The 27,469-nt window shown below is 38.1% G+C and overlaps 1 protein-coding gene across 5 annotated transcripts in view; it reads left to right on the top strand.

Annotated features, from left to right (window-relative positions):
* Positions 1-26,740, top strand: part of LOC119770814 (SPARC-related modular calcium-binding protein 2) — a 58,077-nt gene extending 31,337 nt beyond the window's left edge. For 3 of the 5 annotated variants that reach the window (XM_038266342.1, XM_038266341.1, XM_038266344.1), the window contains 9 exons: positions 17,569-17,725; positions 17,792-18,052; positions 18,271-18,482; positions 18,543-18,657; positions 19,394-19,735; positions 24,405-24,520; positions 24,578-24,855; positions 24,921-25,055; positions 25,124-26,740. In XM_038266342.1, the coding sequence (XP_038122270.1) occupies positions 17,569-17,725; positions 17,792-18,052; positions 18,271-18,482; positions 18,543-18,657; positions 19,394-19,735; positions 24,405-24,520; positions 24,578-24,855; positions 24,921-25,055; positions 25,124-25,415 (1,908 nt within the window). In that variant the 3' untranslated portion in view covers positions 25,416-26,740. The remainder of the gene's footprint in view (positions 1-17,568; positions 17,726-17,791; positions 18,053-18,270; positions 18,483-18,542; positions 18,658-19,393; positions 19,736-24,404; positions 24,521-24,577; positions 24,856-24,920; positions 25,056-25,123) is intronic. The other 2 variants (XR_005279002.1, XM_038266345.1) reach the window with 2 other exon arrangements.
* Positions 26,741-27,469: the final 729 nt, after the last annotated feature.

The following is a 27,469-nucleotide window of genomic DNA, read 5'->3' as shown; positions in this document are numbered from 1 at the left end:
CGGTATTCACGTAGGGGAGAGTGGGGAGACTTGATCCCCGGGGACACTTGATCCCAAGCCTGTATCTCGTCAGCGTGTAAAACAATTAGCTTTGTTCTAGAAAGTTGTTTGAAATTAACTTAAACTCATTGTAGAAAACAAAGAAAAAAATTAAAAAATGTTTAGGTTGAGTTACACACATTTTTCTTAAACGAACTGCAAAAAACTTTCAAGAGATCTTTTTTTTGTTTGTTTTGATATGTATAGAAAACACTCAAAAATTATTCACAAAAATATTTTTTATACATGAATTGTTTGATAAACTTATCAGCTCCAAAACCCTTACGCATTTGACATTAAATTTATCGTCATACTATTTTTACAATCAATTGTTTAAAAAAGTGCGTTAAGGGAGACTTGTTCTCTGCATTTTACAGTCACTGGAATCAGCCTCAAGATTTATTGTAAATAATTAATTGGGCTGGGCTAATTCTTCAAAATGTTGAAAGGGGGATCAAGTTACTCCCAACATTTTTAAAATGCCGGTTTAAAATATTTTTTCATAACGCTTGGCATGATTCGAAGAGTTCATCTGACGAAATACCCTTATTAGCCAAACATAGGTGAATGTTTAAGCTTTCAATTCATGCAAAAAATTTATAGTTTTGTGAGAAATTGACAGAGTTATGTGCGATACAAAAAAAGGGGATCAAGTCTCCCCACTCTCCCCTACTGTAAATCGGACTTTCCAATAAATCCAAACATGCTTTATCGGATGTTCGACAAAAGGTCATATAAACAAAAGTTCAATTGTTAAAAGGTCGAAAGACATAAGGTGGAAAGGACAAAATATCGATTGTGAAAAAAGTGACTCCTAAAAAGTGATTGATTTTAATTTTTTTTAACCCAACCTATTCCTGGTCGTTCTAAATATACTGTTAAATTGTCCCTTTTTTTTAAACATGAACAGTTTTTTGAAAAAAGTTCACTAGTTGCTGAGATATCGAAGTAAGAAAATGGTGGGTTGTTTGGGTGAGACATGGAAAAAAACAATTTTCATGTTTTTAAACCTTTGCATGGCAATATATCAACAACTAAGGGTCGTATCAACAAAGTTCAAAAATGCAAAATATAGAAAATATTCTTAGCTTATCAAAACTATTTTTTAAAGTGGGCAAACATGTGCACTAATTTAAAAAAATAAATATAAACTGCGACTATTTTCCAAAAAAATACCTAAAAATGGCTATAACTTGAAAACGGTGCACTTTATCAAAATTTCCTTAAAGTACTTTTTGATTGCAAATTTGACTTAACATGAAAAATGAAGTTGAAAAATTTTTGCGACCAGTATTTCGATTTTTTGAAAAAATCAGTATTGATTAAAAAATTCCTGACTCGGTCAAAGATTTTTTCCACAACCTGGAAATTTCTGAAAAGTTGGCATTTTATGTCTTTTAAAACATATCAGAAAAAGAAAAAAATTAAAAATAGTATTTTTTTGCAAATCAAGTTTTAGTGACAAAAATTTAAATAAAAAATCACCAAATTTTTTTTACCGTGAATCATTTTTTCTAGTGTAGTCCTACAGCTTTGCCGAAGATACCAATTCGATCAACAAATTCCTTCAAAAGATACAGATTTTTGAATTTTCATGCATCATTTTTGTATGGACAGCTGCCAAATTTGTATGGAAAATTATATGGCCAAACTTATGATGCAAAATGGCTTCTTTGGGCATACCAATAGCACCAAAAAAGTTTCAGTCGGATAAAAAATACAAAAATTAAAATTAAAGAAAAAAGACCGATTCCGTAAAGAACTGCTCATTATCGAAATTTTGATAACGATATTTTAACGTTATCGTCCAGACGTTAAAGATAACCATTATCGTTATCGTAATTTCGATAATGTTTTTATCCAGTTATCCCAAATTCAGTATTATTTTAATAACCTGTTTGTTGAAAATGCTAAAGGCAAAAAGCTAACATATTTCCCGAACTCGAATGAACGTGCACGACTGTTAGCTTTGGTTTTAGGAAAAACAAAAATTTTGTTGGTTGAATATAATTAACAATTAGTTAAATATTCAAAAGACGAACTTGGGTTGGTTTACGTCTGTCATTTGAAGTCAGGATTCGAACGAGAGCGGTCGATTTGTTGAGTTTGTGTTGTTAATTATGAAGTGAGAGGATGTGAAAGGTGAAAATAACACTATTTGGCTAATGTTGAAGTGGCAAATCAAAGTGTTGCAACTGGGGAGGTGGAATTGGTGAGTAGGTTTGTTGATGATTTCTTTGCAGGTGATAAACTATGAAGAGCAAGAGGACGACCTTCGCCATGAGGACCTCTAATGCGAGTGAGCTAAAGACGTTATAAGAATGTTTGAAGGAAAGAGAGGGCAGTAGAAGGGAGATGCGGGCCAACTCTTCACGGATAGAGCAGCCCGGGCAAATTTAACAAAATGTTGGGTTATCCATGTAAGTATTTTTCTTATGTGATTCTTATTAGAAAAATATTTTAAAAAATATATAAAAGAAGATAATTATTATCTTGAAAGTTTTGTTGCAATACGACTGCTCAATAAACTGGTAAGTTAAACTCAAAATATTTTTTTCAGGAATCGGAGTACGTTGAATAAATTGAATCAAATGCAGTGAAAGGTTGTTGCCAAAAGTAATTGTTAAATAAATGCAAGCTTGGTTAGTAGCATTATTGATATTTCTTCTTTCCTCATTATAATTACATTTATTTACGTTCCTTTTTTTAAGTTTATAGCCGAAATTAAGATTTTTTTTATTAAATTACTGATAAATTTCATATGTCTATTTGCAGCAAAAGGTTCACTTTGGTGATAATTCTGTGTCCTAACACAAGGAAAATAACTAAACCTGAGACCGTTGTAGATGATGATGACTTATCGGGTGATTTCACAGTGATGGTAAGTGAATACAACACTTAATTTTGAAAATTTTGCTCGATTTCTATTTTTAAGGAATTCACGAGAAATTTGTAATATGCCTTTTTATTATCTTTTTAGATTAATGCAACGTAGTTTTTTGAATCATTAGTCAAACTTTACATGTCTCATTAAAACAGTTAAAAAATGTTTTGTTTTGATGCTTTTTAACAGTAATTTAACAACTTAATGCAAAAAAAAAAACAAATTAGTAAAAAACGTTAAATTTTTAGGCAAAATAAATGCGAAAATAAAAACACTCAGCACTAATTTGTGAGGCATTATTACAAAATTTACTGCAAATTCAATAAAAATATTGCTAATATCAGCTAATTATTGACTACATGTACGAATATTTTTCTGTATTCAAGTAAGATATTAGTTAAAATATAGCTAGAAATTCGGCCCAGCCTATATCGTTAGATAATTAAAGAAAATATATGCCAATACTTACATTAACATTGTCTAATTAAAAAATGTTTTGTTATAAACCACTAATAATTTGCTGCATTCAAAAATATTTCGGTTGATACAACGAAAACAAATTGTTCGAAAATAGTTAAAAAATATGTCCTACACGGAGAAAAAAGAGTTCTCAAAATCGTCAACACCCGTTCATGGTACCATGGCAATTGAACACTTTGTTCGTGGTTCCGAATTTCATGAACGGGTGTTCACGATTTTGGGAAATCTTTTTTCTCCGTGTAGCCAGTTTTTAACAGAATATTCCACAATATTTCAGCTGAAAACAAGAAATTTTTAGTTAACTTTCTGAAAAAAATATTATAGCAGTCGACTGCTAGAATTTTGTTCGGCCAACAAAAATGGCAATTCCAACAGCAGCAATTTCGGGTTAACAAAATAACAATCGATTGTTGAATAAAAGCTGTGTAAAAAATTAACCCATACTTTTAGTTAAACTTATCAAGATTTTCTTAGATTTGCCCCGGCCGTTCTCTTCGTATATACTTATATTTTCATAGACTCGTTTTCTGGACTCGGTGTCAGAAAGGTAACTCCAGCTTAGAAAAATTCCGTAGTGAATTTGCAATAGGGCGAAACCTTGAATGTAAACAAACAATATGACAGTAGTACACAGTAGTGAAAATTCACGTTGAGTAAGAGTGGGACTACGGAATTTGTCCAAGCTGGAGTCACCTTTCTGACACCGCAGTCCAGATAATGAGTACAGTAAACCGGGGTGACTTTGATAGGATTTCAATTTTTTTTTAGAATATTTTCCAACAGGTTAGATTTTTCTCAAGATTATTATTTTTAAAACATGTACTGGGGTAGGCCACACAAAGTCCATGCACTATTTTGGAAAAAAAGTTTTTTCAATAGTGTTTAGAAAAATAGTTACGTTAAAAATTCTTGGTTTTAATTCCGGGGTGACTTTGATAGTCATAGTTTTTCTTGTTAAAATCATATTTAAGATGTTCAAACTTTATTTGTACGTTAAATATACCATCACTAAAGTAGCTGATATAGTTTGTAAGAAAAAAATCAATGTTTATATTAAGTTAACTAAGTTTATAAGCTTTTTAACAAAATACATATAAATTTTAGGTAAAATTGTTAAAAAGTCGGAATTTTGCCTGAAATTTGTTAAAAATAGTTTTGTTTATAAAATTATCGATCTATATTGCATTTTATACTGAATTCGAAGCACGAATCACAAGTTTTCACATTTTACATGAAATTTGTTCAACTGAATTTGCCTATAAATTTGGAGATTTTTTTAATTGTGATTCAAAAACACATATTATTTATTATTTACAAACTTATTTAACCTTCTCCTAGTGGAAAATTGTCCAAAGAATCCGAAAATGCATTCCGTTTTCCGATTAAAAATCATGTTCATTGAGAAAATCATGACACTTTGAGAAGTTTAAAATAATGACTTTCATCCACATTTTCTTAACTATAGTTAACTAACTTTATAAACTTTTCAAAAATTTATGAAAAGTTCTTCATGAGGTACTTTGAACACTTCTCTACCACGGTCAGTATGTTTCTGAACCATTCCTTACGTATTTTAATTGTACTCTTCATTTTGGGGAATAATCGCAAACCTCGCAATTCACCCCGGCTATCAAAGTCACCCCGTTTTACGGTACCAAATTTTCTTGAATCGCTCTCTTTTTAATTATTAAAAGTATGAAAATGATATTTTACATTTTTTTGCAAACATTTAATTTCATTTCTTTGTCGAATACTTTAAGCAAAATGCAAACAATTTTCTCTTTGTGACATTTCCCAGAATCATCATGTGTGTGCATGTAGCACTGCAAGCACTAATCGCACCCTACAGATCGTTCAAAGAGTTGCAAACAATCAACTCGTCTGTGTTTTGCACTCACAAGAGCGCGAACGGGAAAGCAACTCCAAGCAATTTCAATCACGCGTCCGGCGGCGGCGCTAAGCGCCTCCGAGCTTGCTGCTCGCGTTTGTTTTATAAAATGTAGATAATGTTTTAATAACCAGTATTAATAATAATCAATTTGCTTGTTTTATTATTCCAAGCAGCTGTAAGCGCTGTTTCGATTGCGCCGCTATAGGGTGACCAGATTTATCGTCTTTCATTTTTTTATTAACCTTCGGGAAGTCGCGCAAAAAAAAACTACAAGAGCAGTCGCGTGGTGTACTTTGTGCACCTGTCAGAAATTTTAAAATAAATCGAATATAATTCAAAATAGGAAGAAACAATGTTCTACAAAGTTGTTGATTTCACCAACAAGAATGTCATCAGATATCTAACCACCATCCAGAATAAACCGGGGGGCCTCGAGGATGTTCCGAAGAGAGGACATTTCCGAAATTCCGGTCCGCAAAGCATGATGGGTGTCAAACTTCATAAGTTTCAACGGCAAATCTCAATATGAACATGGAAAGTGTCAGAGATGATTTTGCCACCATCCGGATTAACCCGGTGGCCCCGGGGATGTTCCGAAGAGGGGACATTTCCGGAAATCCGGTCCACAAGCCATGAAGGGTGTCAAACTTCATAATTTTCAACGGCAAATCTCAATATGAACATTTCAAGTGTCACAGATGATCTTGCCACCATCCGGATTAACACGGTGGCCCCGGGGATGTTCCGAAGAGGGGACATTTCCGGAAATCCGGTCCACAAGCCATGATGGGTGTCAAACTTCATAATTTTCAACGGCAAACCTCAATATGAACATGGAAAGTGTCAGAGATGATTTTGCCACCATCCGGATTAACCCACCCGGTGGACCCGGGGATGTTCCGGAGAGGGGACATTTCCGAAATTCCGGTCCACAAGCCATGAAGGGTGTCAAACTTCATAATTTTCAACGGCAAATCTCAATATGAACATTTCAAGTGTCACAGATGATCTTGCCACCATCCGGATTAACCCAGTGGCCCCGGGGATGTTCCGAAGAGGGGACATTTCCGGAAATCCGGTCCACAAGCCATGAAGGGTGTCAAACTTCATAATTTTCAACGGCAAATCTCAATATGAACATTTCAAGTGTCACAGATGATCTTGCCACCATCCGGATTAACCCGGTGGCCCGGGGATGTTCCGAAGAGAGGACATTTCCGAAATTCCGGTCCGCAAGGCATGATGGGTGTTCAACGGCAAACCTCAATATGAACATTTTATTTTTCCTCTTTAGCATAGGGCAACGAATGACCAAGAAGGTGAAATCAGTCAGAAATAACTGAATTAACAACAATCTAATCTCATCTTATCTAACCAAACTCTAACGCAGCCAATCTTTCGAAGGGATCCTGGAAAGTGCCTTAGGTTAGATTACGCCTAGATCTCTTCTTGTCATTTATTAACATTTGTGCGCCATTGCATTAGAATGCATTGAAACATCACAAGCGTAAAAGCGGCCAGGCCTACTGCGTAAAGTCGTATTGCAGAGATATGATTCGTTGAAGTGGGTTGAGTTTGAGCACGGAGTGTTCGAACAACAACACAATTCTGAATCGACAAGGGAAGGAAGAAGCGTGGGGCACACCGCCATGGACACTATTTGCCGTGGTTATTGCGCCACAACGCGCTCTCTGTAACAGTATTCCATATTCCAGTCAAAGCTCACCTAGTAGTCATGGTGGTTAGCATTTTTGCTTACCAATCCAAAGGACGGTGGAATGAACCCCGCTTCGAGCGACTTTGATTTTTTGTTCATATTCATCATTTCAAATTTTTGTGTTCTTAATTTTCTCGTTGGGAGCAGATGGGAATCGAACCCAAAACCGTTCGCTTTCAAAGCGAACACCGTAACGAGTCAGCCACGGCCGCTCCTAACAACAACAATAATCTGTATACAATATAAGTAACCTAGTGTTTCTGATTGGCTATATAATATTTTGCTTCAATATTTATAAGTTTCAAAATTCCCGGGAGTCACCAAATTTCCCGGGAATCGAGATTTCCAAAAATATCCAATTTGCAGGAAAATGTTTCAAGTAATATTACTCAAAAAAGAGGTTATATTCAACCAACCAAATTTTTATCTTTCCAAAATTCAACTTTTTTTCGCTGTGTACTGATCACGATGTTCACTTTGATTTTGATTTTGATAACTGGAAATTTTACAAAAATGCATATCATCTCTGACACTTGAAATGTTCATATTGAGGTTTGCCGTTGAAAATTATGAAGTTTGACACCCATCATGGCTTGTGGACCGGATTTCCGGAAATGTCCCCGGGGCCACCGGGTTAATCCGGATGGTGGCAAGATCATCTGTGACACTTGAAATGTTCATATTGAGATTTGCCGTTGAAAATTATGAAGTTTGACACCCTTCATGGCTTGTGGACCGGAATTTAGGAAATGTCCCCTCTTCGGAACATCCCCGGGTCCACCGGGTGGGTTAATCCGGATGGTGGCAAGATCATCTCTGACACTTTCCGTGTTCATATTGAGGTTTGCCGTTGAAAATTATGAAGTTTGACACCCATCATGGCTTGTGGACCGGAATTTAGGAAATGTCCCCTCTTCGGAACATCCCCGGGGCCACCGGGTTAATCCGGATGGTGGCAAGATCATCTGTGACACTTGAAATGTTCATATTGAGATTTGCCGTTGAAAATTATGAAGTTTGACACTCATCATGGCTTGTGGACCGGATTTCCGGAAATGTCCCCTCTTCGGAACATCCCCGGGGCCACCGGGTTAATCCGGATGGTGGCAAGATCATCTGTGATATTTGAAATGTTCATATTAAGGTTTGCCGTTGAAAATTGTCTGTTTGACACCCGTCATGCCATGCGCACCGGAATTTCGGAAATGTCCTCTCTTCGGAACATCCCCGGGGCCACCGGGTTAATCCGGATGGTGGCAAGATCATCTGTGACACTTGAAATGTTCATATTGAGGTTTGCCGTTGAAAATTATGAAGTTTGACACCCATCATGGCTTGTGGACCGGATTTCCGGAAATGTCCCCTCTTCGGAACATCCCCGGGGCCACCGGGTTAATCCGGATGGTGGCAAGATCATCTGTGACACTTGAAATGTTCATATTGAGATTTGCCGTTGAAAATTATGAAGTTTGACACTCATCATGGCTTGTGGACCGGATTTCCGGAAATGTCCCCTCTTCGGAACATCCCCGGGGCCACCGGGTTAATCCGGATGGTGGCAAGATCATCTGTGATATTTGAAATGTTCATATTAAGGTTTGCCGTTGAAAATTGTATGTTTGACACCCATCATGCCATGCACACCGGAATTTCGGAAATGTCCTCTCTTCGGAACATCCCCGGGGCCACGGGGTTAATCCGGATGGTGGCAAGATCATCTTTGACACTTGAAATGTTCATATTGAGGTTTGCCGTTGAAATTTATGAAGTTTGACACCTATCATGCCTAGCGGACCGGAATTTCGGATATGTCCCCTCTTCGGAACATCCCCAAGGGCCACCGGACCGCACTCAGATCCCATATATGCATTGAGTCGTTATTAGAGGCCCCCCTGAATACAATGCAACAGTTTTGGGGTCAATTGATCCAAATTGAGACTCATAAAAACAATGTGTAACTTCCGGTATTCATTCCACAAAAAAAAATACTTACACGAGCAGTCGCGCTGGTGTACTTTGTGCACCAACCCAAAAACACTATTTTAAAAAATATATTAAAAATAGTTTTAACTATACAATATCTTAGGTCAACTTGTTTCCGTAAGTAAAAAGGTTTATCTTGAGCATATATCAAGGCTACGGCTTGATTGTTTCATGAAAAATAATTGTTTTTCGAAGTTTCCCAAATCTGGTGCACAAAGTACACTAGCGCGACTTCCCGAAGGTTAAGGTAGTTGTATTTGAGGTTATGTAACAAGCTGAATACATAGACAAGTAGACATAGCAGTTAAGAGTATTTTTGTATTCTTTCTGGTAACCCTATCAATTGAAAAGCATGAGCGATGTGAAGGAGTCGGGTGGGTCAACCCGTCTTGGATTGGCCCTCGGGGCCAGCGTCCGAGAGACAGAAACGCTGATTGTAAAATTTATTTGAGCACGGCTATGTTTTTCCTATTATGATTACAATGACGAATTTGTTTCCCCTCGTCGGCAACCACCCCACACCGTAAACGGAGAATCCGTTCGGTCCCATTCCTGGACGCTGGGGGATTGTCCGGAATTGGCCCCTTCGCCGGACACTGGACACTGCTGGCTGGCGTCATGTCAGCGAAATGAGCGCGCGAAAAAAAAAATCAACAAACATCATATTAATACGTTTTATTGATGAACCCAAAAAAAAAAAAACAAACGAGTTGGAAATTTGAGCCCTCGTCGCCTCGCCTCGAGAGCTGTATTAGCAAATACCGCATCTTTTTGTTTTGATTTAAGAGGAAATTTGCATAAGCGCCGCCTGTCAGTCGCGCTGACGAACTAAAATGCCATCGACCATTAGCCACACTTGCAAGCACCAATCCGACGGGGGGCTGCTCGATGGTCGCATATTTTTTTGGGAAGCAAACCTAGGTCCACGGAATTTTTAAGCAATCAAGCAAAAAAAAAAACAAAAAAAAAGGTGGCGTCTTCCACCTGATTGTGGCGTCTGCCACCAATCCAAAATGTTGATATTTTGGCCCTGGGCCAGACCCCTGGTGCCTGGTGGTGGTGGCGCCATCTGGTGACGACGACCGCGCGACGTCAACCGTGGTGAAAATAAACAATGTGTGTATTAATTAACATGCGAACAAGTGGCGCCTTAATTGAATACAAGGAAATAGAAATGGGGATAGAGAACGGGGTGGAAGGTGTTGAGGGTTTGGATATCGCTTATACGATGTGAATATGATTACCGTGGCAAGATTTGGCAAAGTTTGTGTTCAATCAAACCGGATTGATGACCTATCGAGCTATCGATGTCATCGGTTTCGGTGAATCATGGCCGAGGAATGTGAAGTAGAGAATTGAGATATTTTTAGAATCGTTTTTTTTAGTTTATCATAAAAAAGTAAATTGTAGAGATTATTGTTTCTCCTCAATTTTTATGCAGGTGAGGCTCAGTGCAATGCAATCTTTTGCACATTGTTGCACTCAAGATTAATACTTTCAATGAAGCATCTTTGCGGCTTACTTTACACAGTAGGCCTGGCCATTAAAAGAAAGATGTTGGATGTGTTCGACCTAGCACTCTCCAGGATACTTTCAATAATTTGGATGAACTATTGCAACTTCAAGCAATTTTAATAAAGCGACTTGTATCAGAAAAAAAGTGAGGAATTTTTGCTAGTTCTCACTGTTCTATGTGCACGTCCGCAAACATCGACCACACACATACTAACACAAAGCGCCACCAAGAGGCAAAAGGCAATTACGAATATTTTTGGCATTTTCGTTTAAAAATATGCGGTTTTGCAAAAACAAAATTTGTCATTTAATGACAAAACCAACTATTAAGTATATTTTGACTATCTAACTTGTAATTCTTTGCTGATCTGTTAATTTTTTTTTTAAATAATAAGTTTTTCTGCAGCACTACTTTTGGACGGACATTTCTGTTGTCACCTTTTGGAAATCCTGGAAGCAAATCCGGTAACTCTGTTTTGTTGAATTCGACAACATGGAATTGTTTTTTTTAAATCGTCAACATTTTTTTCGATTGCGAACAGCAATGTTATCTATTTTGAAAAATGTTGACGATTTTATACCGTGTACAAAATGCATTTAGTTTAAAGAAAATTTGCAAAAGTTATTTTTTTTTATATTTCAATACAACAATTCTAGACTAAATTTTTAAAACAAACTATTTCTCATGTGTTTCCTATGCAGATAGGACCTTTGAAAATTAAATCTAGAATTCCACACGAAAACAGCATGATTCGAAAAAAAAGTTCTCCGATCGAGCTCTAAGATTTTCTGCTGGTTCGTTGGCCAAAATTAACAGACCCGTTTTTTTGTTTGGACACTAGGGTGACCTACGCCGTGTTAGGGTGGTCCGAAAAATAGCAATTTTCTTTGATTTTCGCAAAAAAACATATTTTTAACAAAATCATAACTCGCCATTTCAACCGAACATTTTTTTATTTATAGTTTTCTGGAAATCATGTACTTTTTGTTAACATTTCAGCAACCTCCAAAATTTTGTCACTAGTGACACTGAGCCTGGGGGTGAGATTGGACCATACAAAAATGCTGACATTTTTAGACACAATCTCACCCCAAGGGGTGTCCAGCGTCGTGTCAGACTGTTCACTAATCTGGAATTACTTGGAATTTGAGCAAGTAATTCGGTAATTCTGCATTTACTGTGTAATTCCAGAGTAATCCAGAGTATTTCCATGATTCTTTCTATGTGAAAACATTCTTCAGAAAATCATAAAACATTAAAAATAACTGTTAAAAAGATAATCTCGGTAACTGTTGGAATGAATCTATTTATTGCCTATTAATTTTCAATAAGGAACCAAAGTTGTAGCTAATACGGAATCATTCGGATTATGAGCAAGAATTCAGTAATTCCAGAATTAAAACCCAATTCTGAAGTAATTCTTGTAATTTCTGAATCACTTAGTAATTCCGTAGTGATTCGTGTAACTCCATAGTAATTCGTGTATTTCCCATTAACTGGTAATTAAAGGGAACACAGAGCGAATTTCGCTAGTTAGAATGCTCGATAATTCAAATTTATTCGGATGAAAAAGCACTCAAACGTCAAAACCAGTTGTCAAACTGATGTTGATATTTACCCAAAATTTTCGATGATTTCCAAGTTTTTCCTAGGTCTCGAATTTCCCAGGAAACGGGGAAAAATAAATGCTGATAAATGCTGGTTTAAATTTGTTATGCTATAAATTTATCAACGATTACTTATTATTAAACTGTATTTACACAACCAAATATGAATTTCCTGACCAAAATTTAGCTTTTTTTATCAATTCCGGTTTTTCCCTGGGTGATGAATAGAGAGAATGCGTAACGTGATTTTCGAATGATCCCACTTTGTTTACATCTACAAAGTAGGAGGCTGTTCAAGCACAAGCATGACTTTTTTTCTTACTGGTAAATGAGCTGTTTCATAATCAATGGTTTGTGTTTTATTTTGTATAGTTTTTTACTTTTCTGACTTTTCTGCTGTTTATTATGTGTGTTTTCAAGTTTCGGTCGGTTAGAAGATGTTTTTCTTTTTTTACCAGAGTTCCCAAATGAACCGGCTAGGCTAGGTTCACCAATAAAATTGGTTCGGCTTAAGCCTCCTTTTGTGGTTCAATCCTGGTTCAGTGAACCATGAACCATGGCTTAAGCCAGGCTAACCCGGCTAATGAAAACCATGACTATGCATTAGCCTGTCCCATTTTGAGGTCATGTCGAGGAATTTCAGGTGCTCACTTCTTAAATGGTAGATTATGATGTTAGGAACAATGTTTTCTTAGACAAGAAAAATTAATAAAATACTTTCTCGCACCCCCTAGTCGATTTACTGAAAAAAGTCACTTTTTTGAACAAATTTTCTAAAATCGCTTGGAATCAATACAAAAACTGTTTCGATCAGGTGTGTATTATCTTCAAACGATAGGTTTTTTCCATAGATTAAGATGCACTATCAATACTGGACCAAAATTTAAGTTTTTGGACTCTCCCAGGCGGATTTGTGTCGAAAAAATCGCATTTTTTCGAAACTTTTTTCAGAAATGTTCATTTAATTTAGGGTAGCCTATTTTTCCCAGTAAAACCAATACATGCAGCTTATAGGAAATTTCATGGCAAACATTTTTCCCTCTGAGAAAATGCAATTTTGACACTCCAGAGCCGAGATATTTGAGTTTTAGTGAGGAAAAACGTGCCAATTTTCAAAATTTCTCAGAATTTAGAAGCAAGGCCTACTAATTACACGATGTAGCAAGCATATGTCTCAAAGGTCGGGGTATGCTTTTTTATAGTAATTTTGGCCGCTGAATCCGAATCTGAAATCAAATTTCGTGTACACAGTGATGTTTTGGAGCTACACCCTTTTGGAATGTTATTTGCGTGTTTAAGAGGCAGTTTTTGTAAATATTGCTCCGTTTGTTCTAGAGGTCGTATCGAGGTGCTCCGATTTGGATGAAACTTTCAGCGTTTGTTTGTCTATACATGAGATGAACTCATGCCAAATATGAGCCCTCTATGACAAAGGGAAGTGGGGTAAAACGGGCATTGAAGTTTGAATTTTCCGAGGATTTCGAATATGACAAAAGCGAGACTAAAAAGAGCCGCTATGGATGCCTACAGGACAATAACTAACGTTGTAAAATGTTTGTTATAGAAAAATCGAAAAACTATGAGAAAAACTGCGATTGGCCAACAAGTTATTACCGTAGGCTTATAGTCCATGAAATTCCCTAACTTTTGAACTAAAAGAGTATGGGTGTTGGAGGTTGCTGCAAAAAAAAATAACAGTAATTTGCAAAAGCTATGAGAAAAAGTTAAACCAATCCTGGATGTCTATGGCTCATTTTGAAGTGCTTCAAAAGACCTTTCGAATGCATCTAAGAGAGTGGGAATTGATGAAGTTTTACTAAAATGCGAGCAATTTAATTTTAAGATTTTTTATGTTTTTTTACCCCACTTCCCTTTGTCGTAGAGGGCTCATATTTGGCATGAGTTCATCTCATGTATAGTCAAACAAACGCTGAAAGTTTCATCCAAATCGGAGCACCTCGATACGACCTCTAGAACAAACGGAGCAATATTTACAAAAACTGCCTCTTAAACACGCAAATAACATTCCAAAAGGGTGTAGCTCCAAAACATCACTGTGTACACGAAATTTGATTTCAGATTCGGATTCAGCGGCCAAAATTACTATAAAAAAGCATACCCCGACCTTTGAGACATATGCTTGCTACATCGTGTAATTAGTAGGCCTTGCTTCTAAATTCTGAGAAATTTTGAAAATTGGCACGTTTTTCCTCACTAAAACTCAAATATCTCGGCTCTGGAGTGTCAAAATTGCATTTTCTCAGAGGGAAAAATGTTCGCCATGAAATTTCCTACAAGCTGCATGTATTGGTTTTACTGGGAAAAATAGGCTACCCTAAATTAAATGAACATTTCTGAAAAAAGTTTCGAAAAAATGCGATTTTTTCGACACAAATCCGCCTGGGAGAGTCCAAAAACTTAAATTTTGGTCCAATATTGATAGTGCATCTTAATCTATGGACAAAAACCTATCGTTTGAAGATAATACACACCTGATCGAAACAGTTTTTGTATTGATTCCAAGCGATTTTAGAAAATTTGTTCAAAAAAGTGACTTTTTTCAGTAAATCGACTAGGGGGTGCGAGAAAGTATTTTATTAATTTTTCTTGTCTAAGAAAACATTGTTCCTAACATCATAATCTACCATTTAAGAAGTGAGCACCTGAAATTCCTCGACATGACCTCAAAATGGGACAGGCTACTATGCATGAGTGTTACGGTGCAACAATGCTACCGTGTAACAAATATAATGATGTAACAATGTTACACCATAACATTGTAACAATGTTACACCGTAACATTGTTACATCGTAACATTGTTACACCGTAACATTGTTACACCGTAACATTGTTACACCGTAACATTGTTACACTGTAACATTGTTACACTGTAACATTGTTATAACGTCATATTTGTTACACCGTAACATTTATTACACCGTAACATTCGTCACACCATAACATTGTTACACCACAACATTCGTTGCAACACTGTTACGGTGTAACACTGTTACGGTGTTACACTGTTACGGTGTTACACTGTTACGGTGTAACACTGTTACGGTGTAACACTGTTACGGTGTAACACTGTTACGGTGTAACACTGTTACGGTGTAACACTGTTACGGTGTAACACTGTTACGGTGTAACACTGTTACGGTGTAACACTGTTACGGTGTAACACTGTTACGGTGTAACATTGTTACGGTGTAACACTGTTACGGTGTAACAATGTTACGGTGTAACAATGTTACGGTGTAACAATGTTACGGTGTAACACTGTTACGGTGTAACACTGTTACGGTGTAACACTGTTACGCAGTAGTAGATTAAGGGTTGAACAGTATCATGGTGTAACAGAGCTCGCCGTTTAGCCTAACATTCTTTGATCAGGTTCAAGCCTGGTTCAAGCCAATGGTTCAATTTGGCTAGCCTCGCCTGGTTTGAACCAAATGAACCATGGCTCACGACGCTCGTTGAGCCTGAGCCGACGATGCTTGCCGACGTGTGGAGTGAACCTGAACCAGAAAAATGAACCTAGCCTAGCCGATGGCTTAGGCTAGTGGGAACACTGTTTTTTACGGGTGACGACGAACTGCGGCGAGAGTGTCACTCTGCAATGTCGCAGAAAAATTCCCTGGCAAATTTTGGAATCTTGCAGCTCTTCCTGGTCCAGCGAAAAAACAACGTTAATTGTAGGGAAGCTGATCCATCAAACAGAGAAGATTTTTACTAAACCAGTAGGTTTTCAAACGGAATCAAACAATTAAGACAGCTTCTGAATGGATACAACCGCATCGACTCCATAAGCAACTTCCATTCATAATATAAAAAAATACGATTTCGTCTTCAACTTTCTTAAGATATCTTGATTTCAACTTATGGTCCTCAAAAGCCACAAATTTTTCATTATTGCAAAAAAAAAACAGAACAATTTTTAATGATCGATAGCAATACTCTCTACTTTTGGCGAACAGTAAATTGGTTCCACTTTGACAGTTCAAAATTGAGGCCGTTTTGCGAACCACTATTCAGCACCCAGGTTTTTCCTAGTGCAAAATATAAAAATCTCAGGAATTCGGCAATTCTCAGTTTTTGAAAAAATCCGTCAATTTTATCCCAGGAATTCCTTAGATGGACGCGCTATTTCCAAGCACGTGGTTTTGTGCGTTTGACAGCTGTCAGTCGATTACATTCAAAAGACTTTTTATTAAATAATATGCTAGGCAGTAACTCCAAGTAATTTTTATTAATTTTGAGAAATTCCGTGTGGTATCTGGTACATGACAGAAATTCTGGGAAGTCAAAGTAATCCTTGACATATTGCCAGTAATCCCAATAATCCCTTGACATACTGGTCAGTAATCCTTGATGCTAGAAACCCCTTGTCTCACCCCTGATGACGGTAGTTGGGTCGTCCATACAAGTCTGGAGTTTTTTTTGAAAAGGTTCAATAAACCAAATTTTCAGTTTTTGCTTTTTGGGTGTTTTTGAAACCGCCTTGAGTCAGGGGTATTAAAAAACACCCAAAAAGCAACAACTGAAAATTTGGTTTATTCGACCTTTTCAAAAAAAAAAACTCCAGAAGTTTCCATAGAAATTGAACAGCTGTCCATAAGGGTGACAACAAAAAAATGATTTTTGCCGATATCTCATTCGTGAATCTGATTCTGATCAAAATAATATTATCAAATTATTAAGTATCCCGACTATTGCGACAGAATTAGAATATGATTTATACGCACACTATGTTTTTGTTTGTGTTTGGTGGGAGTCTACAAATATCAGCACTGTAAAGCGAAAGAATTAGCTGTAACGGTTTGCTATCTCAAGTGTGCACTGTGTGGACTGGTCAGCTTTTTACCGAGCAGCACAGAGTTTGTGGCACGTGGCCAGAGGACGGTGCCGGCTCTGCGCGGAGGGGAAGGTACAATTTGCAAACACTAATGAAAATTGGCGCCATCATTATCGGCGCTTGGCTCATAATTCCTCGTTCTCTGCAACGACGATCTGCGCGTTTTTTGTGTGTGTGTGTGTCGTTTTTCATTTTACGAATCGTGATGTATTCTTATTTCTTGGACAGAAGTTAAAAATCCCATGTAATTATCTGCACTGCTAGATGGATTCATACGTTTTTTTGCTGGTTATTCTAACGATTTGTTTTCACTGCTTGAAGGCGGTCGTGGAGTTCCGTTGAGTGACTGATTCGTGTTTGTGTGCGTCCCCCCGGGGGGTGCTGCTGCTGCTGATGGACGATCTTCGTCGCGATCGTTTAATGAATGCGTTTTGGCCCGAACTAATAGAGTCGTTTAATTTTTATATGCAATCCTTGCTAACAAGAGGGGGGGAGAGGTGAGGGGAAACCGTTAAATTGTTGCACATATTTGACTTTTATCGGTGTGCGCTAGTCAAGCTGATCTTTTCTTTCGTTTATTTTTTTCCGGTTGCAGATCTCCGAGTGTACGGCCAAGGGCGGTGAGTGTGACGAGAGCAAGGGGCGGCCAGTCTGCGGCACAGATAACCAGACCTATCCGACGCGGTGCCACCTAATCCGGGCGCAGTGCAGTGGCCACCAGGTCAGCCTCAAGCACCGGGGCACGTGTAAAGGTAGGAATGATAACATTTTGAGTAGTTTACTCTGAACGTAAACGAAAAATTCACGATCCTTCGCAGACGTCTGCCTCGCGTCCCGGACGTACGCCCTCCAGCACCGGTCCAGCTCGCCGTACGGCGTCAAGTTCGTGCCGCGCTGCCGGGAGGACGGAACGTACGCCCCGGTCCAGTGCCTCGAGAGCGTCGGCTGCTGGTGCGTCAACGGCCAGGGCAAACCGCTGCCCAACACGACGGTCCAGCACGGCAAACCGGTTTGCGTGAAGAAGGGCAAATCGAACCAGCGCCGATCCTCGCCCCGGAATCCGGTTAGGAACAAACGCAGTGAGTGTATTGTTGTTTGTTGGTTGTTATAAATATTGCTGATAACGAGCCCGGCTGATGTCGCCGCGAGCTCAAAATATTTATCAATCCGATAATTTATGGAACACTTTGGCGGCTAATCCGCGCGCCGAATCACACCTTCTTTTTTTGCTTCGTGGAATTTATGAAAAGTTCCTAAAAATCGGCACCTTTTAACACTTTTGCTATCGCGGTCGCAGGTTGCTCCCGCATGGACCGGGCGGAATTTAATCGGAACCTGTTGAAGCTGTTCGAGAACGAGCACATTCGGGTACACCACCATCAGAGTGCGAAGAGCGTTGGGCTGACGGAGAAGAGCGTGCTGGACTGGAAGTTTGGCTCGATCGACGGCAACAAGAACGGCATGCTGGACAAGAACGAGTACCGGGAGCTGAAGCGATTGATCAAGAAAGTAGGTTAATCGTAGATAGTGGAAGGCTAAGAATAGCCGTTTACAGGATTCTGCTTGCAGGTTGTGAAACCAAAACGGTGCGGCCGATCGTTTGGAAAGAGCTGCGACGCCGACCAGGACGAGCGGCTGTCCCGACTGGAGTGGTCCAACTGTTTTTCGAAAGATAACCTAACACGTGAGTATCTTTGATCGCCCCATAGTTTCTCATCCCTGACTAACACTTTGCATCAAAATTTTGTAACATAACCCACAAAATTCACCATTTCACACATTGAAAGTTCTACGAAAAGCTCCGCCAGCAACCGCAGCTGCCAGTTCCAGAATTTCCTAAAAGCGAATCAAAGATTTATTGGCGACCTGCTAAACCGGGAGACTTCTGTCGTGGAATGTTGTCGCAACTTCCATATGGCTTGCTAATGAGGGGCGTTTTGTCACCGAACAAGTTGGCAGGATTAGGCGTGAGGTTTGAGTAGACACCATGTGAAGAACTGTTTTGCCTTTTTGACCCGAACCGAAACCGTTCCCCTAACGATATCGCAGGAATGTGACGCGTTGTCGCGGTGACATCCGTAAACTTTATGGTCGAGCTTTTACGAGCGGCTCACAACCTTTCAACGTTGGTATCTTTATCAATTTCGGATTCTCTTGGGATTTTGGCGAAGCGGTTGCGAGGAGCTTAACTCATCCATTAACGTCAGTGACTAACACCCTTCTTTAGAACTGTTTTGATCATTAGAGATTCGACCACGATGTGATTAAATATTTTGTAATTAATTACAACTTCATTCTCTTCCTCCTCTTCTGTCCACCATCCTCACGATAAATGATTAATCAATATTAAATAACAACAAAAACAAACCATACACACACATAAAACAATAAAACCAACTTTAAACTTGTGGTCCATCCAGCCGAGATGGAGCACCACTACCCATCATCTTCATCATCCGGTTCGTCCGGCGGGCTGTTCCACGGCCAGCATCCGGCGGTCGGTGGCGGTGGAGGTGGCACAGTAATCGGTGTCGGTGGCTCCTCCCCCTCCTCACATCACTCCTCTAGCTCTAGCTCTAGCACTAGCTTCCTCCGGTACGACGAGTCACAGCAGAATGGCTCCACCGATTACACTGAATTTGAAGATGAAGACGATTACTCAGAAAATGACGACGATTCGGACGAACTGCCCGATAGTGATAACACGCTACTAAACGGACTGCACTTTCGCATTGCCGACAAGCGGCTGCAGCCCAATCTGTGTATGTATCTAATTCAACTCAGTCAAGTCAAGTTTTTGTTTCCTTCCCCCCTCCCCCGTCTTCTCTTCTTTTCTTTATTATTTCGCTCCAAACCACCCCCGAAACCTCCCAACCAATCCCCCTAATTGTTGTATGTTTTACTCGCAAAACCTCTCTCTGTAGAAGTACCCCCAAAATGACGGATGCTAAGACACCCCCGCCCTCGCACATTTTTGGCCGAATTGTCTTCATTTTCATCAAAATCAACCCATAAAAAAAACAAAACCACTTTCGGTGTTTCGGTATTTGGCAAAATTAAACCCCAACACACCTCTTTGTGCTCTCACCCTTAACATCTGTCATTATCGAGTTTTTATTTCCTTTTGTTGTTGTTGTTGTTTCTGTCACTCTCCTTTTTAGATAGCGGAATAGTTTGTGTATCTGTTTAGAATGTTTAGAAAAATAAAAAAATGGCTTACAAAGTGACGTGAGTTAAAACACCTTTGTACGATTTTGGCACTCAAAACTGTTGGTTTTATCTCCCCTTCTTTGAGGTTCGTCGCTTTCTCGGTGACAAGTGCGACGACATTGAAGTCACTTGGAGTTTGGTGAATAGTTTGCTTGTTGGGTTTAAAATTCAATCAACTCTTTTGAAACGCGATTTGTATTATTATTTGAAACTTTTTAACAGATTTTTTATTTTTATTTTGTATGAAATTTTGTCCATGCATTTATTACATATGAAAAAGAAAACATTTGGGTTAATTCGTTTTTCTATACAAGGCCGGCCATACAACATGCACGGATCTTTCTGAACGTTTAGATTCTGCATGCAAAAAAGGCCGATGGCCGAAAGTTTTGCCAGATCCACGCAGGGCCTTGTATAAAAGTCGATAGCGGGTATTCGAAATTCCAATCAAAGTAAGCGTCTTTTAGAGTAAATCGGTCAGATTTGGCACTTTTTTGAACAAAAATAGTAAAAAACTAATTTTTGCTTTCGATTTTTCGGATCGATTTATTATGTTCGCCAAAAAGAAGCTATGATTTTTTCAAATGCTGGATATAACGTGCAAAAAAGTTAAGAATTAATTTTCAGATGCAAAATCAAATTTGGAATCTCAAATTTGAAAATCGAACAATAGTTTCTGAATATGTTCATTTAAAAAATAAAAGCTAATTAGACACAACTATTTTCACTTTTTTCATTTTCCAAACAAATGTGCAATTTTCAGAAAAAATGCTTAAAAGCGACTTAGTCACCCGAACATGCGACATGGGACAGCATGAATTTTCATCTGCAGCCGGACGGGTGTATTCTGAAATTACAGAATTACAAAAAAGCTTAAATGTGACTTACACTTTTCGAACACATCATAACAAAAATATTTAAAACACTTGCAAGTGTAGTTGTGAAAAAGATGTTCCGCCAAATATTTAAGATGATGATTTTTTTTCAAATTCCAACGATTTTCTTTTGATGAACATTATTCCATCGCTGGTTTACCCATCAAATCTATAACTTTTCAAGGAATTTTTTGATTGATTGGTGTCCCGGCAAAGTTGCAAGTATTGTTGAAAATTTAGGCACACTGATTTTTTTTTGTGTTTTTTATAATTTTTTTTCACAAAGAATCAATTTCCAAAAATACGCATTTTTTATGTTTTATGGGACAAGAACCCGCATCTTTAAAGCCATTCAGAAGTGTAGACCAAAATTTAGCCGATGAGCTATACTTTATTTAAATAGTGATTTTTGTAAAAAAAAATCTTATACTCATTTTTTTTTTGTAAAATCTTTGCAATCGAAAAGTACCTTACATTTTTTTTATTAAGTACACCGTTTTCAAAATATTCAATTCGTTCTTGAAATTTTCCGATCTTTGCGAAAACAGTATAAGGGCCAATCATTCAATATTACGCCCTTTTGAAATGTTAGTCTTGTAAGTCTTACGACTCGTGAGAAAGGTCCACACACAATGTTGAAAAATAAAAAATAAAAATGCAGATGTAGAATTGCAGCATTGCGAGTTTATTTTTTTATAGGGGAAAGTGGGCAAGAGCAATGCAATTAGTTAATTCTACTATCAAATAACAACAAAAATGATGTAAACGCCACGGGACACAAGATTGAATGTTTTTTTTAATCCTTCGTTTTCTTATAACATTTGGAAGTTCATTTTATCAAAAGCATTCAGAAGCATTCATAACAATGATTTGCACCTATTATAAAGTATGATTCATCATTTGGTTATTTTTGTTGAGAGCTTATAAAAAGCTTTGTTCAGGTGGAGCAAGTGTACCATATGGATTTTAAGTACAGAAAAAATACGAATTGCTACAAGTACATATTTTACTGAGAAATAAATACATAAAAGTACTTAAAATTGATAAACAATTTTTAAAATCAATTATCCCTTTAAAATATAGTGATGTTATGAAAATTTACTATTTATCATCTAAGTAATTTATTTTTTTCGCAAAAACGATCAAAATATTAGTAAAATATTATTATTTTATCTGAAAATGAAAGTAACGTTTCAAATACCTTCTAATAATCTGATGTGACAACGTGATAACAGTTCGATTGTTCGCAAATTAACATGTTGTTCAATGCATTGTTCGTCTTGCCCCACTAGTTGCGTAAGACGCTCAAAAAATCAATAATTTTACAATCAATTTTTTACAGTCAAAAACTGGATTTGTTTGAAACCTGCTTATGCCTGAAATAAGATGATTATCAAAAAATCCGACTGATTTATATAAATGAGCAATTCTCTACCAAAACCGGAAATGGATTTTATTTGTATTTTTTGATTTGGCTCAAACTTTGTGGGGACCTTCCCTATGACCAAAGAAGCCATTTTGCATCATTAGTTTGTCCATATAAATTTCCATACAAATTTGGCAGCTGTTCATAAAAAAATGGTACGTAAATATTCGAAAATCTGTAACTTTTGAAGGAATTTTTTGATCAATTTGGTGTCTTCGGCAAAGTTGTAGGTATTGTGAAGGACTATTTAGAAAAAAATAGGTACACGGAAAAAAAAATTTCCCGATTTTTTTATTAACTTTTTTCACAAAACTCAAATTCCCAAAATACGTATTTTTATTTTCGAGATTTTTGATATGTTTTAGGGACAAAATCCGCAACTTTTGAGCTATAGAGAAACATGGTCAAAAAATCTGCCGCCGAGTTATGATTTTTGAAAAACTGGTGATTTTGGAAAAATCGAAATTTCATACATAAAATTTTTTGACCTCATTTTTTTATGCAAAATTGAATTTGCAATCGAAAATTACTTTACAGATTTTTTGATAAAGGGCCCCGTTTTCAAGATATAGCCACCGAAAGTTTGATTTCAGCGAAATATTTGCAGTTTTTCGATTTTTAAAAATAGTGACCATGAGTGACCATCTCTAAAAATATTTTTTTTGAAAAGTTCAGAAAATTTGCTATAAAATTGTCTAAGAGACATTGAAGATTGGACCTCTGGTTGTTGAGATACAATAATATTCAATGTTTGGCCCTTTTAAAATGTTAGTCTTGATTTAATTTTTTTCAAAATATTTTTTTCGAAAAGATCGGAAAATTTCACGAATGTTTCATGTATTAACATTGAAAATTGAACCATTAGTTGCTGAGATATCGTCATTAGAAAATCGTGGGCTGTTTGGGTGAGACTTAGAAAACTTCAATTTTCGTGTTTCTTTTTCTTTTAGCCGCTGTATCTCAACAACCAGAGGTCCAATCTTCGATGTCTCTTAGACAATTTTATAGCAAATTTTCTGAACTTTTCAAAAAAAATATTTTTAGAAATGGTCACTCATGGTCACTATTTTTAAAAATCGAAAAACTGCAAATATTTCGCTGAAATCAAACTTTCGGTGGCTATATCTTGAAAACGGGGCCCTTTATCAAAAAATCTGTAAAGTAATTTTTGATTGCAAATTCAATTTTGCATAAAAATTAGGTCAAAAATTTTATGTATGAAATTTCGATTTTTCCAAAATCACCAGTTTTTCAAAAAATCATAACTCGGCGGCAAATTTTTTGACCATGTTTCTCTATAGCTCAAAAGTTGCGGATTTTTGTCCCCTAAAACATATCAAAAAATCTCGAAAATCAAAAAATACGTATTTTGGGAATTTGAGTTTTTGTGAAAAAAAATTAATAAAAAAATCGGGAAATTTTTTTTTCCGTGTACCTATTTTTTTCTAAATAGTCCTTAACAATACCTACAACTTTGCCGAAGACACCAAATTGATCAAAAAATTCCTTCAAAAGTTACAGATTTTCGAATATTTACGTACCATTTTTGTATGAACAGCTGCCAAATTTGTACGGAAATTTATATGGACAAACTAATGATGCAAAATGGCTTCTTTGGTCATAGGGAAGGCCCCCACAAAGTTTGAGCCAAATCAAAAAATACAAAAAATAAAAATGGTCGAAATCGGCCGGTTTTGTAGAGAATTGCTCAAATGTTTAGTGGGTTTTAACGAGCATTCCTTAGCTTGTTACACTTGCCGCACCTTCCCCTACTCATTTTTTGTTTAGTTACTTGACAAAACCAACAGTTTTGAGTACGTACATGTTGATGAAAGGTAGCTCTCAATTTAGAATTACAGTAATTTTGCCCTTCAATTAAATAAATACTAATCGTCCCTTCACTTCAATCCATGAGCTCAGTGCTGCAGGCCAAAACGACGATGGAGCTACGTGGCGAGCAGGATCCCATCTTCAAGGACAGCGAGGCCGAGTCGGACTGCCTGAGTGACCAGGCGGCCGCCCTGGAGGAGCAGAGGGTAATTTTGCTCTAAATTTCTTCAATTACTGAGGCTTAACCTGTTTTGTTCTTCCAGAGTGGAGCGACCGCCCTGTACGTGCCGGAATGTACCGCCGATGGCCGGTATCAACGGGTGCAGTGCTACCGATCGACCGGCTACTGCTGGTGCGTGCACGAGGACACTGGCAAGAACATTCCCGGCACGTCGACGAAGGACAAGCGACCCCAGTGTGATGTCTATCCGGGCGTTGGAGGTCGTCAGATGCGGGGCTGCCCGGACGACAAGAAGCTGGAGTTTCTGAGGGATTTGAAAGACTTTTTGAAGCAGCAGATTGCGAGTAACTCGGTCACGGCGTAAGGAGTTTTGAGGTGTTGTAAGCGGGGGTGATGTTGAGTTGATTTTTTGTTTTTGGTTTTAGCGCAAACAACACCAAGTGGGGCACGGAAGACGAGAAGATCGCCACGCTCAGCTTCGTCCTGCTGGATAAGAACAAGAACAAGGTTTGGGAGCGCAAGGAGTGGAAGACCTTCCGGGAGCTGGTGACGGCGGCGAGGTAAGTCAATTTATAGAATCCAAGTGGTCAAATTCCGTAAATGACGCAAATTTTCAAAAATCCAAAAGGCAACTGCGCAAGTGCGGCAAAAAGATGCCCCGATATTGCGACGTGAACAACGACCGCAAAATCACACTGTCCGAGTGGCTCAACTGCCTGCAGACCCAGCGGACGCCGTACGTGGACAGCATGGCTTCCCCGAAGAGTGCGTCCTCGCCGTCGGCGTCGGCATTCTCCTCAGCTTCCTCCTCCTCGTCGGGAGGCCCGTCGCTGTCCGACTGGAAGCCATCGCTGTCCACGTCGTCCACGTCCAAGTTCCGTGGGCCGAACCCGCTCGAGTCGGTCCTCAAGAGTGACTAGGGGGAATGAGAGACGAGAATCTGCACACGAATGAGACTTAAAACAAACTCTGTCGACGACGATCGGAGGCAGGTGCCCAGGTTGCTGCTTCCTTCCTGGCCACGGATATTATCCGAAAAAGCCCCTTTTAGAGATATGGCGAGTTGATTTGAGAGCGAGTTGAAAACTGAGTGCTAGTGCCATGTTCTAAACAGTCAAGGTTGTTAACGATGAAATTGTCGCTGTGGGCGATTGTTTTGCAAACGAAAAAAATGTGCAATTTTGTCAAACAAAAATCAATTCAGAAATTAGGTTTGACAATCTTCACTAGAATTAAAATCGTCGTCGATAAACAATTTTATCATAACCTTGACTAAACAGCAATAACAGTAAACGAGTGCACCCTATTGATGGGGAAAAGCAATTATCATAAACGAACAAACAATTGTGTATCATATACGATCAAAAGTACCATCCTTCCCACTAGGCAATGTAACAAAGCATTTTGTGTATTTTTGTCATTTGAAGAACCATGCAACTCCATCTGCACTACTTTGTGTAGTTAATGGAGACGCATGGTAGTTCAACTACAAAATCTGCTGAATCCTCAAGATTTCACTGTTTCCGACTGTAATTCTTCCCTGTTACATTGCGACATCCTCCCCCTTCCCCCTTCCTCATGATACCAGTGATATTTTCGCACTTTATATCGCACTCTTAAACTAAATCAGCGAATCAAAAAAAAAAAATAAAAAAGTTTCGCTTTCAAAACCTACTTTTACGAACAAGAGAAGAAGGCGCATGAATGTCCGTTGTGCTGAGCTGAGGTAGCATTTAAGCATTTAAGGTACGCAAGAGATTGTCGCCCCACACCGAAAAAAAAAGATTCGTTTAAATGAAATCAGTATTACACAGTGTGTCGTCAAACATTAAATGATTACTAGGGTGTGGTGACAATCCAGGGTTGACGGTGCAGGAGAGGGTTATTTTTTGTTTTGTTACGAGCGAGACGGAAATGCAGATGGGGTCACAGGCGAACACAGTATATGTGCTACAATTGAACTAAAAGTGCGTGTGATATATGTTATTTAATTTAAAGTGTACGTTATTTTTTAGACTATATTTGTACGAGCGAATCCCATTTTTTTAAAAGTTATTTTATAGCAATGTTAGCCTCCGTGTTTTGAGTTTGCGGCTTGAATCAGCAAACTATTTAAAGAGAATATAAAACACATACTGAAAGAGAGAGAGGAAACACTCACAAGCGGATGCCGTACATTACAGGAGACAGTTACGCAGTTCAGGCATCCAAATTAAATATTTAATATTTAACATTCTCAAGACAACCTAACACTTTGATATGCGAATAGAACAAAAGAAATTCCCTCTAATTTTATGATTAATTTTGAAAAGTTGTTTCTCTCTTGTAAGATTTAATTCTTCTTAAAAGTTAGGTTCGAACCTCCGCTTTCTGCTCCTGCACGGACTGCCCTTGTGTAGCTTTGTGGTTGACCTGGGTGGTCCGAAGAGTTATGTCGCAGGTTGATTGCATAGAGTTTGCTCACCTTTGCTAGTGGCAAAGGCTTCTTCAGGTCTACATAGGAACAAGCAACAAGGGACAGCATGAATTTCAGCTGAGGCTAACCTGGTGAATTCCGAAATTACCGGCTTACCGTCAGTTGAAAAACACGAAGTTGACACGAAAGAATGCCGAACTCCGTACTCAAACCGCCGGGCGACACGACGACACATGGTCGTTTTCTTTCTCTCTTTCTCTTTATTGCTTGTGTGGTGCAAAGTGCTGACAGCAATCATTTGAATGCAGTCATCGGAAAAGTGATTGGAATTTCGGTAAAATGTCAATGTCAATTGTCTCTACTGCCGTTCTACGCATAATTGTCCCATGTTCAAAAAAGTGCAACTGAGAAAAACGCGATTGAAATTTTTCGACCGTTTTTTTGTGTTTCTACGCATAATTGTCCCTTCGAACCCTATTCACCCCATAAGTCCCTAATCATCCCAGTTAGCAGTTTATCCCTCTTTTTTGTAATCCTCTTGCTATACTGCCGTTCTAC

Source organism: Culex quinquefasciatus, chromosome 3, assembly GCF_015732765.1.
Source record: "Culex quinquefasciatus strain JHB chromosome 3, VPISU_Cqui_1.0_pri_paternal, whole genome shotgun sequence".
Lineage (NCBI taxonomy): Eukaryota > Metazoa > Arthropoda > Insecta > Diptera > Culicidae > Culex > Culex quinquefasciatus.
This window is presented reverse-complemented; position numbering and strand designations above follow the sequence as displayed.